The sequence below is a fragment of the Corylus avellana genome, chromosome ca4 (genome assembly GCF_901000735.1).
Source record: "Corylus avellana chromosome ca4, CavTom2PMs-1.0".
Classification (NCBI taxonomy): Eukaryota; Viridiplantae; Streptophyta; class Magnoliopsida; order Fagales; family Betulaceae; genus Corylus; species Corylus avellana.
In genome coordinates, this window is record NC_081544.1 from 35,786,715 (window position 1) to 35,805,797 (window position 19,083).

At 36.1% G+C, this 19,083-nt stretch overlaps 2 protein-coding genes across 2 annotated transcripts; one reads left to right on the forward strand and one right to left on the reverse strand.

Annotated features, from left to right (window-relative positions):
* Positions 1–1,397: 1,397 nt before the first annotated feature.
* LOC132179858 (4-coumarate--CoA ligase-like 1) lies at positions 1,398–4,053 on the reverse strand. Its single transcript, XM_059592649.1, has 6 exons — positions 3,634–4,053; positions 2,930–3,511; positions 2,630–2,828; positions 2,154–2,299; positions 1,806–1,873; positions 1,398–1,722 (listed from the first exon to the last, which is right to left on the reverse strand). Exons 1-6 carry the CDS (start codon positions 4,051–4,053, stop codon positions 1,488–1,490), a joined length of 1,650 nt encoding a protein of 549 aa, XP_059448632.1. The 3' UTR covers positions 1,398–1,487.
* A 903-nt stretch (positions 4,054–4,956) lies between these two features.
* On the forward strand, positions 4,957–14,661 carry LOC132178865 (membrane-bound O-acyltransferase gup1). Its single transcript, XM_059591438.1, has 19 exons — positions 4,957–5,161; positions 5,257–5,321; positions 5,398–5,579; positions 5,716–5,764; positions 6,206–6,309; positions 6,419–6,483; positions 7,550–7,620; positions 8,640–8,699; positions 8,858–8,971; positions 10,193–10,317; positions 10,421–10,472; positions 11,212–11,274; positions 11,375–11,484; positions 11,576–11,668; positions 11,790–11,871; positions 12,957–13,034; positions 13,904–13,979; positions 14,070–14,119; positions 14,228–14,661. The coding sequence occupies exons 1-19, from the start codon at positions 5,020–5,022 to the stop codon at positions 14,288–14,290; spliced, it is 1,644 nt and encodes a 547-aa protein (XP_059447421.1). The 5' UTR covers positions 4,957–5,019; the 3' UTR covers positions 14,291–14,661.
* The last annotated feature ends 4,422 nt before the right edge of the window (positions 14,662–19,083 follow it).

The window sequence follows — 19,083 nt, forward strand, 5'->3', positions numbered from 1 at the left end:
ATTTGTTAAACAAATAGGGAAAAATACAGAAAACGAAAATGCTCCTAAGGTGTGTTACAACGTCACTTTCCTTAAGAAAATATTTCCCTTTACCAGAATTGGTATGCAACAGGGTTTACAGCAAATTTTTCTCCAGGATACAATGGAGCCCAGAAACCTCTGTGTTTTTAACTGCGTTATGCACAAACGAAATTAAAATCCGAAAATACCCTTAGACTTTCTATTCTAATCAAAGACAAAAAATAAAAGGATAATGCTTATTTTTAAAATTCAAACAAGGGTATTAAAGAGAATTGAATTGTCATAGATAATTATCTATTATCAGATAATTTCGAATTTCAAAATAAAACTGCTATAAACTGCTGTAAACTGTTAATCCAATTGGTACTTAAATCTGACCGTTAGATTAAATAATTATTTAATCTCAATCGTTAGATCAACAATCCAGTAGATCTAACCATTGGATCTACTTAAGAAGCATCCTACGGTTTAGATCAAACCTTTAGATCGAACGATCTTGACCGTCCAAAAATGAATGGTCATGATCTAATAGCTCCGATGCTTCGTGCTAAGTGCCAAGTGCGCCATCAAGGCGCCACTAGCGCCCTAGCCACACGCGCGCGTGCATCCAGTGCTTCGCATCATACGGTAACATGTATTAGGGTGTACCCTAGCATAGATCATTTAACAACTTAAATTTGTTGGAACTTATAAATGCCAACAAAATTTTCACTCTTTCCAATGTGGGATAACTTTCATTCAATGTTCTTTAAAACCTTCAATTTAAAACATTCCCAAGACACAAAATAATATCTATATATATATTTATTTTGAAAATATTTCAACAATATTCCCCATAAATATGTTCAAGGGTGCCCGGACCCCACTCTCCCCCACCTTTTTTTAGTGTGCAGTTATTTTGTTAACCCTAACAAAAAAAAGGACATCACATAAGAAAATGGGCATTTTAGACAATTTATGTTCAAAAAGGTCGCGTGGGGAGCATGTGATGCGAGCTCCATCTAAATTGACAGACAGAAAAAAAAACTAAAGACGGGTGGTAAGTATTACGGTTAGGTAGTTGATAGTCGAAACCAAATGACTGATACCCCAAGTAGTTGGTAGCCAAAATTAAATGAGTGATACTTTGGGAGGTAATGTAATACCCCACCAAAACACATCGAATTAAAAAAAAAAAAAAACTAAGGAATAATTTATCTATAATTCAAACACTAACCCAAGGGAGATTTAATAATATTGTATGACAGACTAAAAACACTACAAAGACTAATAGTTAACAAGAGAGTTTCAATAAATAGGGATTAAGAAATTTAGCTTTAAAAACACTTGGAAATTTTGAAAATCAGGAAAAACGTTCAGACGATCGGTGTAACGTCCGGACAATGCCACGTCATTTAATCACAAAGTCTCAGTGATCAGAAGGCGCAGGAAGGCCGTGATGTTATTCGAAGATTGGATTGGGTTGGTTAGCTGTGGAGATTTGCCCGCATCTTTCCTATCATCTTCTCTCTAATAAGCCTTCTCATTATTTTCCCAGAAGGTGATTTTGGGATGGTGTCCACAAAGTGCACCACCCTCACTTTCTTGTAATGTGCAACATTTGATGCGACGTAGTTTATGACGTCTTCTTCACTCTCGTTTCCACCTGGGCTCAGCACAACGCTTGCAGCTGGGATCTCCCCGGCCTCCTCATCAGGCAGTCTGAAAATTCCATAGCACCATTATAAATTCGAGAAACATGTTAATTATGAACAAAAAAGAAGAATAAAGATGCTGATGCTCACGGCACTACGGCTGCGTCTTCAATTGAAGGATGAGTAAGAAGAATAGCCTCTAGCTCAGCAGGAGCCACCTGCAAAGGAAATTAATGTATTTGTCCCAACTTGGTAAATGCTTAATTTTCTTCATCCGGGACAAATTGTTCTTTCAAATTTTCTCCAATCTAGTGAATTAAACTTGTATTTGTCTCTTCATATGAATTTTTAAACTTGAATATTATGATATTGAATTATTGAACTCACAATCGATCTCTAGTTTCCAAGCAATCAATTAAACCTTGAATTTGAAACAATTCTTTAATTTTTCCTTATCTCGCTGTTTGAGTGCTAACCCGTAACATGTCAGGGACTTACTTGAAAACCTTTGTACTTGATTAACTCCTTAATGCGATCCACAATAAAAATATTTCCTTCATCATCTATGAATCCTATGTCACCACTGTGAAGCCACCCTTGCTTGTCAATGGTCCGGGCAGTCTCCTCCTTATTATTATAATAACCTGAAAAATTTATACCAATTAAGGAGCTATATATAACTAAAATATATATCTGAGTATAATGGTGGAAACAGTGCTAATTTATCTTACCATGCACATAAGAATATGTCTCTTAGCTTGGTCGAATTAATTAAGATTTTATGTTATCAGCCCTAAGAAGCGGAGGCCGTTTGGAGTAATTCATAATTCAGAAAATAAATGTAAGATAGCCGAATTCACATGTCCGAACAAAAAGATGGACTGCTCGAGACCTACTCGGATATATGGATTTCTCACCATTACTGCAATTTGGAGTACAGTAAAATTCTTATAAATTTCTATCATCTTATTTACCTTGCATTACGCATTCGCTTCTGACACAAATTTCACCAGGTGAATTCATGGGCAGGGATCGACTGGTGTCAGGATCAATAAATTTGACTTCCAAATTGGGAAGGATGAAACCCACGGAGCTTTTCTTCGCAAGGCGAGAGCCGGTTTCAGGATCCGCAAGGGTGAGCGTGATGCAGCTGTGCTCGGTGAGTCCATATGCCTGTAATTAACTCACAAATCAATTTAGCAAAAATTAACACACGTACGTCAAAAGCATATATATATATATATATATATCACATGATTGTGCTGCTCATGCACCTCTTGGACCTGGACACCGGGGAACTTTTTTTCAAAGGCAGTAAGAAGCTCTGGTGCTAGAGGAGCCGCTGCAGACATAATGGCCTGGAGTTTGAGCTTGCTGAGATCAAATTCCCCCACTACTGGATTCTTAACCAATTGCAAGATAATTGGTGGCACAATTGGTGCGAATGTGATCTCTTGCGTGATCAGGGCATTCAGAAATGTTCGAAGTTCAAACCTCCCCATCACAACCACTTTTCCCTTGTTCCTAAGCGTGGAGCAACATATTCCGGTGATCCCATAAATATGAAAGAATGGAATTAGGCCTAGTGTAGTCACCTGACCCACCAGTTCCGGTGCTATGCTAAAGAGCGTGGAGCAAAGGTTAGCCACCAGATTTCTGTGAGTCAGCATTACACCCTTTGACAACCCTGTGGTGCCTGATGAGAATGGAAGGGCACACAGATCAGTCTGTTTCACATCCACTTTAACAGAGCTTGTGCCCGCTCGGTCTGCTGCTTCAAGCAGTTTGCTCCAATTCATGGCACCTTCAATGATTTCTTCACCCAGTATGATCGCTGGTAGGCCTAAGCCTTTCACCTGCGCTTTTCAACATAATATAGCTTAGATATGCATTATATTAATTAATATACTCACAATTGGCTACCTTATAATGGATATATAGAAATTTTTTACAGATTTACACCAATTTAATTAATTGCCTTTTCGTAGCTTGGGCCATTTGTGACAATCAACTTGGCCTCAGCAGCCTCCACCTGATTTTTGATTTCTGATGCATGAGCAGTGGGGTTTGCACCTGAAAAAACACCTCCAGCAGCCATGATTCCCAGAGTAATAATGGCATACTCCGCAACATTTGGAAGTAAAACAATCACCACGTCCCCCTTGGAAAGGCCGAGAGACCTCAAGGCCTTAGAAAACCTCCTTGTGTCTCTAACTACATCACCATAAGTAACTTCTTTTCCAGTCACAGTCTCCACAAATGCTACCTTGCCGGCATACGATTCAGCATCTTGAAGCACGAATTCTGGTAATGTAATATCAGGCACTGGAACAGCCGGAAATCGGCTTCGGAAAATATGCTCATCATCTTCAGCCAAATTTTGCGTATTAGTCTCCATAATTATGAATATATATGTGGATAGATGGGCAAGGGATCAGGATTGACCCGTGCTTTATAAGGAGGATGAGTTGTGAATTTTGTGATCATGTTTTGTGCATGGGATTATTGAGTTACTAACGGACAAGTGAGCGTGAGTTCTCGATGGGCTTTGGTTGGTGAGATTTTGTTGAATCATGTCACCGTCACAGGCTAACAGCATTCTTTCTACAACTAGCTTTGCACCAACTCATAAATGAAAATGCGTCAGAGACAATTCTCTATCTATCTTTGAACTAAAGAACGAAGAGGCATGAAACTGTAATCCTTTGCATGTGAACTTAAAAAGTTAAAAACATTGAGTCCTCTGTATCATGAATAAGATGTTACAAATATGGATGATTAATTGAATCTCGTATAATTAAACTGATATGGCTTCAGCATGTCAGAATTATTATCTATTTATTCATTTTAGTTGGGTTTAAAATAAAGGAATACGGTTATAGAAATTTATAATTTTATTTATTTGGATTGTGAGTTTGAAAAAAATTGAATTTTCTATAATTGATTTTAGGGAGTAAATAGCTAATGTTGTTTTTGGATTTTCTGGTACATTAATATGCAGGCTAATGTTAGAAATTACATTTTTATTTTAGAATCCTAATTGTTAGTTCCAAGTATTTTTTTTATTTTTTAACAATAACTAATTCAATAATTAGTTGAGATTGTCCCTTTAACATTAAAGATAATTATAAAATAAAATGTGGTTTACATTACTCATGAGTATGTACGTTTAGAATATAGAAAGGTCCCAAACGACACAGGTACTGTCTATGTCAACGACATATCGTTTGATGCATTTTCACAGGAAGCAGTGCTAGGCTGCTAGTCTGCTAGATAGTATCATACAACGGTAGTGCAACTGGGAAATAGCGAAAGCGAAAGTAAATGAAGAAAGAGCGATTACCTTCCTCTACGGGTTGACGGTATGGCAGCCATGAAGAAGAACGAGTCTCTTAGCAACAGTGATAATAGCAGGAGGTGGAAACGGAGAGAGCTCGGCCTACTCATCCTCTACGCGATTGTCTTCTACTTCATCGTCATCCGTCGATCCCTTCATATCTCTCGTGGTAACCAAAAATTCCATAATCACCGATTACCAAATCCAATACTTCATTTTATTTGCTTCAAAATGTTTGTGATTTTGGATTCCACAAACTCACAGATCATCACTCCCGACTCCACGGTTTACGCCCCGGATGGCTCACGAAATTTACTCATCTTCCCAACGTACCTTCTCTCTGCCCTTCCCCCCCTTTTTGTTTCAATTTTACATAAAGAAATTTTATATTTTCCTTTGCTGCAGGATGTCTCGGATGCTCAATGGAGGAACTTTCGAGGAAATTTACCGATTCTTACCTTTGTTTTTGGGATATTTGCTTTGGTGGCCAATACATTGAGAGCGTATTTTGATTTAAAAGCGAGGGGGATGTCCATTGTTTGGCTTTTCATTTCTTTAATTTACCTCTCATATCTGCACGGAGCTTGGTATGCGTTTTTCATTCATAACTCAATGATTTAGTAATATTTTGAACTCTTTTGTGATCCATGGGGTTTTTCCAACGTTAATATACTACTGACTCCCTTTTGTTCTTTCTCTCTTGCTTTATTTTCTGCTCTGCAGCATCATTTTCATCCTAGCAATCGCTTCACTTAATTATCTTCTAGTAAAGGTTCGTTTCTATTCTATTTATCTTGATTTCCTTGTTTGCGTGTTAGGCTTAAAATGTCGACGCTTGATTTATTGCAATTTTATTTTTTTGATGAATTGCAAATTTTGACTTCATAAATTTGTATATTTTGGACTTCGGGATAATAAGACTTTGTTCCTTTAAGTTTTGAAATTTCTGCACACTTATAAGGCCCTGTCTTAATAGATAGAGCACATTTTGGCAGAGTTGTCAAAGTCACTTGAAAATAAGTATTCTACTGGTGTTTGTGTTTCTGAATCTTAGGGCTTAGTTGAGTTCATCATTGCATTTGAGCGATGTTGTGATTTTTATTTTGACTTCCATGCTTCATTATTAGATTGTTAGTCCCTTAGTGTTGATTGTCATAGTTATCTACTGACGTTTCTAACTGTTCTCATATTTACTAGCGTTGCATTTCTGCAGATATTTGCACGAAAGAAGTACTTCTCACTTGTAATCTGGAGTTTCAACATCTTTTTTCTTCTATGCAATCGTGTTTATGAAGGATACTCGTTCTCGATAATAGGGTGCGTTTTGTTAACTATATCATTAAAGACTCGTGCAGTAGGTTTGTTTGTGAGATGCAAGATATTATGCCATATCTATTCAACACGGTTGTGTTTATATTTTGCCTAGGCAACAATGGGCTTATTTGGACAACTTCCGGGGATCCTTTCGATGGCATATTTGCTTCAATTTTGGTACTTCCATACGTCTTCAGTTGTTGTGGTTGAAGTTCCATATATTTCTTTGGCACATAATTGCTTGCATGAATGGTTTGTGTTATCATGTTGCATTTACTTTTTCATGTCATGTAATTGGAGCTTGTTATATTCTAACAGGCTTGCATCTGACTCTAAATTGAACCCACTGAATTTATAAGATGATTGTCTCCCAGAGGAAGTGATCAAGTAAATTTGTTTCATAAAAAGGATAATAAAAGGACTGTACTGGGACATTAATTAATTTATTGCTGAGGCATAGTTAGCTTTACTGTTGATCTAAGTGTCATATGGACTTTAGTTTCTTGGTGTTGGAATTGTCTGATGGATGAGTTCAGGACCTGATCAATTTGGAAGAAGATAAGGTATCGTGACTAGGTTAATCCCTGTTTGACTTACTGTTGCTGTTCTTGAGCTGTTACTGGGTTCTCTAGGAACCTATTTTCTTTTTGTACTCCCTGAAATGCGTTTGTCCCATATGTGGGCTATTGAATAAGCCTGACAAATAATATAGCCTCCATGAGTTGAAGCAGCAATATGCTTAACATCTATGTTATATTTGCAAGTCAATACTTGTTAGCACATATATCCACTCACATGTACTGAATGTTAGGATGTTTGAGTATTACCTATGAAGTTACAGCCCTTTTGTTTTCATAACGAGACCATACAATAAGAAAGGAACCTCCTTAGATCATATGGCCAGTAGTGGAACTAGAATTGGTAAGGCACTGTTTGACTTGAGCAATATGAAGTGGTCAAAACCCCATGAAAATAGGACTCTGAAACTTTATTATAATGAGATTGAGAATGTGTAAACTGTCCATTGCAGGTAAAATCCTGACTCTTGATTCTGTTAAATATTGTATCCTGTTTGTTAGAAGAAAATCACTTGAGCTGTTTTTGCTTGGATTTATCCTGAGAGGAAATTTTGTCATATAAAATGGAAGCATGATTCCAAAATATAAGTTCTAACTTTTAGATCTTGAGATATCAGCAACTGTGGTTTATATGGTTCTGTTTCAAGCTTCACTGTTTGTTACAGTTGTCTTGCGGATGATAAGCTTTGGATATGATTACCATTGGGCAAATCATGATTCTCGCTTTGATCAAAAGGTTTTTTTTTTCCTCTGACTTCCATTCTACCTTTTCCCCCCTTTCTTTGATTGCATGGGTTTGCGTGCTCTCTACTTAATATTCATTACTTGATTGTATTTGTAAGTACTTTTACCATATCTACTAGGAGATCAATACTGCAAACCTGCTAAGCTTGTGGCAATGATAGTTTCATACTCCCTCCATTCAATAACAATGCTTCGAATTGCCTTTTTTGTTGTGTCATAATTTTAGTTGGATCTACATTGGATCTCGCCTGAATCGCCCCATCTATCCCCCTAAGCATAAGTTTGTCCTTTTTTCAAAAGTCAAATTTCACATTTTTTGGACTTTCACATAATGGCATCTGTCATCACATGAAGTTTTAAAGAGATAGGTGGGAAAACAATACACCACTTCCTAAAAATGTGTGATTTTCCAAGTTGGACATTAATAATTCAGGGATGGAAGGAATCATACGAATATCAAGCTCCCAGGAGACAAATTTTATCTACAACATCCTAGGAGTAGTAGCTTTACTTTTTCCCTCAGAAACCATACATAGTGTGCTAACATCTGATAGAGACTATATGCTCCTCTACATTGTGTTGGGTTGGAAAAGTTTAGTGAAAGATGAGTCTCCTTCCACCACTAATATTGATTGAAGAAGAATGGTGTTGTTGTGTTACATATTGCAGTGGAATGTGATAATTTTTTTTTTCAGATGGCTATGTGTATGAGGGTTGCACCTGATACTTTATTGTTGAACATTGGCTCATTTGAATTTCAGGAGCTTAATTACAGTTCTGGTGTAATTTTATTAGCTTATGCAGCTCTTTATGGTATAGTATCAGCACCTTGTATTTTGTTTAACACGGTGCCAATAGTGAACTTTATGTTCTGGTGGGAGCTTCACATGCTTTCCAATTAGCGGCATGCTTGCTTAAGGTTTTTGAATATATACAACTGATTGTCAAGGATCTAATGCTTTACAACTTAAGAAACTAGCTTTCATAATATTCTCTCTCTGGCATTTGCAGAAGCATATTCAACGTTGTCATGTTTGCAAGTCTGGAAAAACTTGCTACCAACTTTTACAGGTTAGCTTAGCTGCTAATTTAGTACGAGCCAGTATTGTTTAGTTGCTGGAATCGGTTGCTGGAATCGGCTTTCATCTGAAGGGTCCCTTTATTTTTATTCATTTGTTGATTAGCTGAATATATTCCTCATTTTCATGACTATTCTTGTGCTTCTCCAGGAGAGAAGTGTCCAAAACGATAAGTATGCCCTTAGTATATACATTTGTTACTTGGTATATGCTCCCCTCTACCTTGCTGGGCCAATTATAAGCTTCAATGCATTTGCTTCACAGGTTTGTGAATTTTCTGTCGATTGTATTTTTACTTGTTTTCATAATTGTGTTCTGTTTATATGGAAGTGGTCTTTGTGATATCTGTTATGGTTGAAGTGGATCCTGAGCATGCTGTATTTCGAGTATTATAAATTACAATGAAAAACATATTTCTTTGAGTTCAAGATACTTTTTTTTTTTTTTTTTTTTAAATATTTATTTATTTTTATTTTTTATAGAGTAATAAAAATAGGTGCAAAGAAAGGAGCACAACCCAGCGCATGGGAGGTATGCAATAGAAACACCAAAAAACATACAAAATCTAATATCTAACAAAGGTTATTAGATCTAGAAACTCAATCATTTGCAGCCTTCTAATTGAGAAAGCAATTTTAAAACTCAATTATGGGGTTGGCTCAAGTCTTACGCCTTGGTCTTGGTGGCGTTTCCATCAGATCTAAGGTTTGAATCCCCTTAGATGCAAACATTCCTTGAGGCTAGTGCGTTGGATTCGTGTGGAGGGGATGCTTTACACGTGCTCGAGGTTTACCTGACAGGGATGAGTACACAAAGTGGCCCTGCCTTGAAGGGATTCCTCGTTATTAAAAAAAAAAAGCATTCTACTCTCTCTATGAATATCACCACGTGAGGCACTGTGTTAGCACCTTTCAAAGGCATACTATATGTATGCCTACATAATCTTTCATTCCAACAAATCAACAACCATACATCTCTATGCCTACAAGATCTTTCTTCCAAATAACCAATATTTCAACCACTGTATTGGGCATAGCCCTGGCAACTCAAAAAATGGAAAACACAAACAGCCATAACCCAGCAAATGTGTTTTGACAAGGGAATTTGCTTATTACGCTCAAACTTCCTGCTGAAAGTTGGCTACAGTTGTCTGAACTTTTACTTGAATTAGCTACAATAATTAGATTTTAAATGTAGCCAGATCTCTGAACTTTTACTTGAATTAGCTACAATAATTAAAATGTAGCCAGATCCTTCTTGTGATGTATCCAAACTATTATTGAACTGTCAAGCTACACCCAACTTTCTTGAATGTTCTCCTTGTTGCTAGCCAGGATTTTTTTCTTTTCTTTTCTCAAATCTCCATACTATAGTAAATGCAATTGATATTGGTGAATTATCAACCTCACTGGATATCTATTTATTTACTTTTGAATCCTAGTATGTCTTGGAAAACTTATTTTCTCTATTGCAATTTTCTTGCAGTTAGACGTGCCTCAGAATAATTATTCTATCAGAGATATGGCTCATTACGGTTTACGCTGGGTATTCAGTCTTGTCCTAATGGAGCTAATGACACACCTCGTTCATTACAATGCCTTTGCAATCAGGTGAGTCTTGGAAACTTGAGGATAGACCTGTTTCAGATTTTTTTTTTTTTTTTTTCCTGTCCAGTCTTATTGTCTAGTAGTAACATTGGTCTCTGTCGATTAGTGGCTTGTGGAAACAGTTATCTCCGATGGACGTGTTCATTATCGGATATGGGGTAAGAGGTGAAGATTATTATGTATACAATAGATTTGTTAGTCTTTCAACTAGGAATATGGTGATGTAGTAGAGCCATATATGTATGTGTATTTGATTATGTGCATACATACTTTGCTGGGAACCTAGGTTCTATAATTTTGGTAATGATACCTTTGTTGCTTTTCTTTTGCTTGAGAAATGGAGCACTACAAATATTGTATGTATTAGCATTAGCATATAATACTATATTTCTACCTAGATCCAAAATGTGGAACTTTGAGTTTCGCCAAAGGTCCTCTAATTTCTCTCCTTCAGCACATCCATGTATACTCCTTATAGAATACGGCCTCATATTGTCTGTCTATTATAGTAAGTGCCCTTGGGCATGATGTAGTGCAAGTGGATCCTAGAACACAGGGTATCCATATGCACTAAAAGGATGCCAGGAATTTGTAGATAATGCATAAATCCACTGTACTTATGAACTACACATTGTTCTGGAACTTCAAAATTATTCAAGTCAGTGAGAATGATACTGAAAAACGTTTTTAGGAGTAAGAACCTAGAAGACATCCATTGTCTTGCATTACATGAAAACTTGAGCAATTATGCAAATTCTACATAAACAAGGAAATGATATTACTTCTCTTTGTTGAATCCTTTTGAGTTTAGGGTGTATTTGTTTTGGATTTAAGTTTTCTCAATTTGGAATGAAATTACCATAATACTTTGTCTATTTTTATTCTTATGCTGGCCAGGTCTTAAACTTCATGTGGCTAAAGTTTTTTCTTATCTGGCGCTTTTTTCGGTTTTGGTCACTGGTATGTTGTTTTGAGTTATAATTTTTGCTTTACGCTTTAAGTATTGGTGTCTAAATACACGTGGGAAGAAGGTCATTTCTTTGTAATTATGTGCTTGTAGATATGTGGCATCGAGGCCCTAGAGAATATGCCAAGGTGTATAAATAATTGCCATAACTTGGAAGATTTTTGGAAAAACTGGCATGCTTCCTACAACAAATGGCTCGTGAGGTGCAACACTCAACTCCTTTATGTTTGTTTTCTCCTGTAATACTGTCTTTTGGCTATGGCATGTATGTTTTAGAACTGATTGCAATTTTAGGTATATGTACATTCCTCTAGGGGGATCTCGGAAGAAGCTGCTTAATGTATGGGTTATATTCACATTTGTGGCCATATGGCATGATTTAGAGTGGTAATCCAAGCTCCCCATCAAGTTTTTATTGTTCATTACTTCTTTCTGTTCTGTTAAATAGAAGCAGAAAATTGTTTAAAGCTACACACCTCTTCTGAGTTCTTATTGTTTTGGACATCAGGAAACTTCTTTCATGGGCATGGTTAACATGCTTGTTCTTTATTCCGGAAATGATACTAAAATCAGCCACAAGTGCATTACAGGTGATGTGTGCCTCTCTGCCAGATCTGTTTACTGTAATTTACTTCATTTTAGTAATTGCACTTACTTGTTTAGTTGTTATGCTTTTGGCTGTCAAGAATTATCCGATGCTGAATAGTCAGAAAAGTAGAAAACTATGATTTGTAATAAGAATCGTCAGAAGAAAAAATTAGGGTGCCTATGAATGACCATCAATACTTATTTTCATAATCCACCCTTGTTGACTGTCTTTTTCTTTTATTTTCTTTTCTTTTTTTCTTTTTGATAAGTCAAAGGAATTTATAAAAGAAATGGCTAAAAAGAAGAGGACACCACCCAATTACACAGAAAGCATGCAAGTGAGGATATCAGACAGAAAAACGATAAAAAGATAGAAAAGGAACAAAACTTATCTCAGAACAGGCAAACAATCAATAGAATCTATAGGGGAAGATGGCTCAGTGGAGAAAGAAAAGGTGGACATCTCATAAACAGCATGTTAAAAAAAACACATCATAAGCTGGGAGATTGACTTCACCCCTTTAGATACCCCCCTCATTCATCTCTGTCCAAATATTTTACATTGGACACAAAGGAGATGCTTTCAAAGCCACAGGATTCCTCCTAGCAAACCTGCCCTTCCAATATCCTTCGCCTACTCAAGCATAAACGTGGCCTGAAAATTTGAGAAAAAGTTTGCCATACGTCTTGTGCTATATGACAGTTCAAGAGCAAGTGGTTACCTCGCTGGTTGAATACACCTTTCATTATGCTGATATTATGCAGCTATAGTGGGGTCATAAGAGATGGCAATGGTGTCATCATGTGAAATTGAACAGGTCTTTTCTAGGGACCAATGAGGCAACTTTTGCGAAAGCACAAAAGAAGCACACTTTAACTGAAGACATAAAGTTATTAAGAATGGATGAATAGCTCTCTGTCACTGCACCAAATTAAGATCTCTATTCTATTGTCGTTATTATTGTTGCTGATTGTGTTGTCATTGAAGGTATAAATACCGTGCAGCTACATTCTTATCTTCCTTTTCTTAAATATATATCTCTGACAAGATTCTTGATGTTTAATTTCTATTATGTTCTATTGTCAGGTTGAGAGTGCTTTGGGGCGGTTTATCTTTCGTGAACTTAGTGCTGTTGCCGGTGCTATCACAATCACTTGTCTCATGGTCTGTCGCTACACTACATTTAAACAATAGCACAAATCAATGTTATGTTCCTTAAATTAGTCTGCAATAACTTGAGTAATTAGTTAGCATGTGATGCCTGTGTAAATTGGTAATATGTTTGGTTTTCTGAAGTGGTAACCAAGTAGTTAAAAGCCAATGCCATCCGAATAATTCAAGTTTCCAACTGAGAAAGCAACTATGTCTGGACCTTGGTCTGAAAATTTCCCTGAAAGTAATCTGATAGTTCTTGTATATTAAGACCATTATGAAAACATTTCTGAAGCATCTATACTTTTAAGTAAGGCTCTAAAACTGAAAAGATACTTGTGTCTGTCTTTTGTGAGTTTTTCACTCTGAAAAGGTTGAAACCTCTTAGGTAGAGGACAAGGTAAATGGTTAAAATGAGTGCATTGCATGCATGCATTTAACAGTGCTTGGGTTTGAATCGGGCTCGATGTGGAGTACAAGTGAGGTAACTAGCAAAGAAAAATCGTTAAGTTGAATTGTTGTACATAATCTTTCTTGAATACATAGGTAGAGGAGAGGACAAGGTAAATGGTTAAAACAAGTTGCATCACATGCACCTTTTTGCTAGTTCATGGATTGAAATTGGGCTCAATGCGAAGTACAAGTGAGGCGAATGGAAAATAAAAATGGAACCCTCTGTGCCCACTAATCCCACTAATCCTTGCCATACTACCATTTCAGTTTCATTGTGTAAATCTAGTTACCAAACTGATAATAATGAAAAAACAATGAGTTTTACATGGTCTCAATGCAAAACAAATACAAATGCCCTTTTCAAATGCCATTCCCTATCAAGATGTATCAATCTGCATACATTACCTTTTAAGTTGTTCATTGTGCAGGTTGCGAACCTTGTTGGTTATGTTGTTGGACTATCAAGCATTAATTGGTTGATATCTCATTTCCTTCAAAAAGAAGGTATGCCTAAATCTCAAACTCTTTACCTAAGTTTCCTTGTTTGCTTGGACAAATCCAGAGACAGGCCTAATGCAAAATTCTATCATACAGGACTGTCTGTTCTGGCTGGCATGTTTCTAACATTTTATGTGGGGACAAAGGTAATGGAGAGAAAAGTATTCTTCTTAGTTTTGATCTCTTCTTAGAATACTAGCACCTTGGGCACCTGGTTATTTATAATTATTGGTCTGCACTTCCTTTTTGTGTAGCTTATGTTTCACATTGATGATGCCAAGCGCAGAAGGCACTATAGTAAGGAAAGTGGCCTGTGAAGCTCCACTAGCTATTCCACATTGCCAAATGTCAATGTGGAGATTTAATGAGTTGAAATCCAGTACTGGGGGTAGAATTTATTGAAGTTGAGAACCTCGATTCATTTGGGAGATTTTTCGGTAGAATTATGCATTGTAGTTCAGAGCAGTAGCCATTTCATGTTGTGCATTCTCTTGTAGTAGAAATTTCTTTTTATGTTAGGTCGTGTTTGGCACTCCAGATTGAATTAGTCAAATAGGGTTAGATTAATTTAGATTAGACTGGATTGATACGGTAGTGGATATGGATAATTGTTGTCAACATCGTATATTTGGAATCTGCCATATATATAACTATGTATAAGCTATATAATTTCAAAAATACCTTTACTGGGAAGCCAAACAAGCTGGGATATTAACATTTCTTTTGCTAAAAATTTTAAAATTATTAGGGAAAAAAAAACACAGAGAGAGATGGTATATACAAGCTTCTCCAATAAGCATTGATGTAAGTTCGAATAAGAGAAACCTTTGACTCTCTGGAAGAAAGATGCTATTCCCATTACCCAAAGCTAACTTTTGATATCCCTTTACCAAAGTACAAACCCCCCCTAAAAGAGGTGGTCTCTAGGCCGCTGGTTATTTTGACTAGTCTTGTAGTAAAAATTGTGTGAAAAATCACTCGCATCTAATTAGCTATTTTAGTAAAAAAAAAAAATTGTTGAGCTACTATCATGCTCGCGAACGCTCACCAAACGTAAAAGTAAAATTTTTTTATTCTATCATTCTCTCTCCTCTCATTTTTTTTAGTTCTCTAAAGCAAACCCTCCCTTTCTAAATGAATTTTCGAATGTGAATGGTCACAACTCACAACCCAAAAAGAATTTCCTACGGGCTCAAATAATTCCAAAATTACCATCATTGTCAATAGTACAAAGACCCCTGTCTTGATTTTCCTTGTAAACAAACAGATGAAGAACCCTAAGTAATTGACAGAAACCAATAATTCACTTATATATAGGAAATAATTCATCAGAATCAGAACCGCAGATGTATTAATTGCAATAGCACAGCTATGACCAACATTTAGTAAAACTGAAGGTTAAATAAAAAAAGAAGGAAAAAACAATTATTTAGTTCAGCAAGTTATTTAGGAACCAATGATATCATTGCGTGGCGCCTCGACCTCGTGAATGATATGGGGACTCGCATGAAAATTTCACGTCGGTTGCATTATATAATGAGAAATATATATCTCCCATGAAAACCCTAATACAAATTAACCATAAAATCTCTCTACGCGATCAAACCCTTCAAAACCCACCCAAAACCATGAAACGTTCGCGCTCGTCAAGTTTTCCTTCCGTGAACTTCACCAAGTTCACATCTGTTGAACATGATCACCCAAAAAAGGCCGCGAAAAAATTCTAAATCCATCGGCCCCGGAGTTTAAATATGATGTTGATGAGCCGGAGCTCCAGTCTGATGGTAGTTGACCAATCATAGCAGTGCAGGTTGATCTGAACTTTGCTGCCCCAGAACTCCAGCTTGACTGTGATAGTTTTTCACCAACCTAAACAATACAACTCAAATCTATTTCTGATGGTTCTTCACCACGTGAAGTAGAGGAGATTTTGAAACAGGAGGCACAATATTATATCAAAACAAAGCGTTGGACTTGGATGCCGTTCTGAACCCATTGACTCATGCGTTGTTTGGCAGTCCAATATGTTCCTCCAAAGAAAGCGGCGAAGGTTCTGAAACCCTTGGGGGCAGAGACACAGCCCCAGAAACGTTTCAGGCTATTTGGTGTTGACATATATATATGAAAGTACCCATTCACCAGAGTCTTGTACAATATATCTAGTCATGTCTATCTCATCAATTATTATTAGATTTTGATCAAAAGGTAATTTTAAAAGCAACTTCCTTTTCAAAGAAACACAAAAAACTTTTAAAATTGCTTAGGCGTAATTGTTATCTGTTTTTTAGAACCCCACGTGTTTTTACATTTTAGTGTTTAGAAAGGTGTCATTAACCTAGTCAAAATATTTGTGAAGTCTTGTTGATAAATATTGTTATACCCTTTACCTATTCTATTAAAAAAGAAAAACCATTGTGTTTGTGTTAGAAGTTGCCTGCATTGTTGCGTGTTTGGAAGTTCCCTTGTCAAGCGGCATTCCAAGACTATCCCTTTTATTTTTTATAGAATTCTTTGAGTTTAATCATCCTTGACGGGTCTAGCCATGCATCAATTAATTTGAAAAGTTTGAAAATCTTAATTAGGACCTTCAGGATACTTTTGAAACTCTTAAAATATATGGAAAATATTATACAAACTTCAATTGAGACCGTAGAGACTAATTTACTACAAGCTAGATCAAAAAATTATATTTTTCAACACACAATCTTAAACAAGTTCTAAGTTTAATGAATTCTTTGACAACAAGTCAATAACGATGGATTATATTACCTTGTATAACCCTAATCGATCCACTATAAAAGTAACCCTAAGCTACAAGAATAAATAAATTATAAAACCGCAACACCACTCCAGTTCTCTTGTTTACTGTGTCAACCTATCAGCTCGTGGACCAACAAAAAAATAATCCATTTGTACTAATGATGAAAGACGACGACTCTGCAAATGGAATCATATTCGGGTTACATTAAAATTCAGTACATAAGTGGCCCATTGGGCTTTCAAAATATCCGGTGCCTATTTTTCTTGGTCAGGTGGAGTTTCTTATGTTAGCTAGGATGACATTTTCATAACATTCTCATCAGGAATATTAAAATTGAAGTAAGAAGAGCTGCATTTTCAGTAATTTTTTTTTTTTTTAAAAAAAAATGGTGAACTACTGCAGTGCTTAATTACTAAAAGAAAATTGTATTGCATGTTTGAGATTATATTTGAAAAATGACGAATTACTGCGTTTTTGCGATTTTTGAGTTTTTTGGACCTTTATAAGCGTTTTTAATTTTTTTTTTTACCAAACATATATTTTTTTTCAAACAAACTTTTTGAGTATTACACGGACTTTTAGACTCATCATACGCACACTCATAGAAGCCCTTGATCATTGATTAAAGTACAACATATATGCTATTGTTTTAATAACAGTATGTAAGCAGTATTTTAAAAAAGCAAGTAGGTAAAATAAAAAGTTTTTTTAAAAACTAAAATAGAGAGAAAATTTATATACACCCAGCCGAATGTGATTTGTGAATGCTATATTTGATAGCATAATGGGTATAAATGGGCCTTTTGTTGTCAAGGGACAAGCCCATTACCGGAAAGAATCATAAGGCTAAGGTATGAAGAAAAGTAGAGTAGAAGGCCGAGATTCAAAAAAGCGAGCATTCGAGTAAACGAAGTGCACACGTAAAAGAAGGGAATCCATGATGATTATCATGATGAGCCATCATAGAATTATACCCACCATGGACCAACACCTCTTTTCCCTAGACACAAGAAATCATTACCCACCGCTTCCCATCCCCTTGGTTTTGACAAACCTAATCATTCAAATTATAACCTTCCCCAATTACCTTAACTTTATCCCTCTCTCTGTCATCATGACTTTCTCTTTACCAGCTTGTCCACTTCTCTCTCTCTAAATTACACTCCTGCCATCCCTCAATTTCTTTTTCTTTTTGCATGTTTCCCTTGCAACTTGCAAGTTTTTACGTGTGTTACTTCAAATTCAAATGAGGAGGATATTGAATTGGAGCTTTTTTGGTCAACCAAGGAGCCTACCTTTTTTTACTTTGCTTGCTTGAACGCCTTTTACCGTCCTATACATGATGATAAGCTTGAATTTTGAGCATATTGGTGGTAAAGGACCAAAAATTGAGCTTCCTTAAGTGCCTGTTTGTTTAAAGATTTTACAATGTAATGTGATCTTTAAAATTACGCCTAATTTTATAATGTGATGTAATGTTTAAAAATACGATTCATAACGCACGTCCTTGCCTATGGTAAGAAAACATGAATTTTCTTGCCTTTTCAAATGTACTTCCAAAAATATGATCCGCTTTTTTTTTTTTTGTGATTTTGCTAACAAACGCGTGTTTGGCATGTAAAAATCATAATATCAAACACACTTTAAGGCTCCGTTTACTTCGACGTAAAATGGTTTATTTCGTAAAATATTTTCCGTTGACCACTATTTTACGTCGAGGTAAACACCGTAAAATACGGAAATCATTTTCTGAAAACTATTTTACGTCGAAATAAACAGAGCCTAAGTAAGAAGTTAATTCATGCCACTCTACCAACTCCCTTTTTGCCAAAAAATCCATATAATTGTAATATGCTCCTTAACATGATAAAAAACACATGATTTTTTAATTAGCATATGAAAATTACATGATTTTTTTAATAATATTATTAAAAAAAAAAAAAACGTTTTTCCTCACATGATTAGAGAATCGATGAGGAGGATATTCATCCAACGTTATTTTAAAGAAATTTATGTCCATATATTTTATTGGATAGTCGTTATTCTTTAACCTAACATTAAAGGAAGACGATGCCCGAGCACTACGTTGAAGCAAACATTAATCATATGTATCTACCGTGACTCTAAATGGTAGTTGGTGCATCATTTGCCGCGTGACTTGCGGGGTTGGGGTTGTGGGAGGGAAGGGGCTATAATGGCTAATGACAGTTTGGTTGTAACCGTTTATTAGGTAACGGACGGTGAAATTTCAGTTAATCAACAATCAATAATCCCTGCTCATCCATTGAATAATACCCGTTCATGAATTGCACGGTTGGATCACCCTCCACCAACAAGATTCAAGTTTGC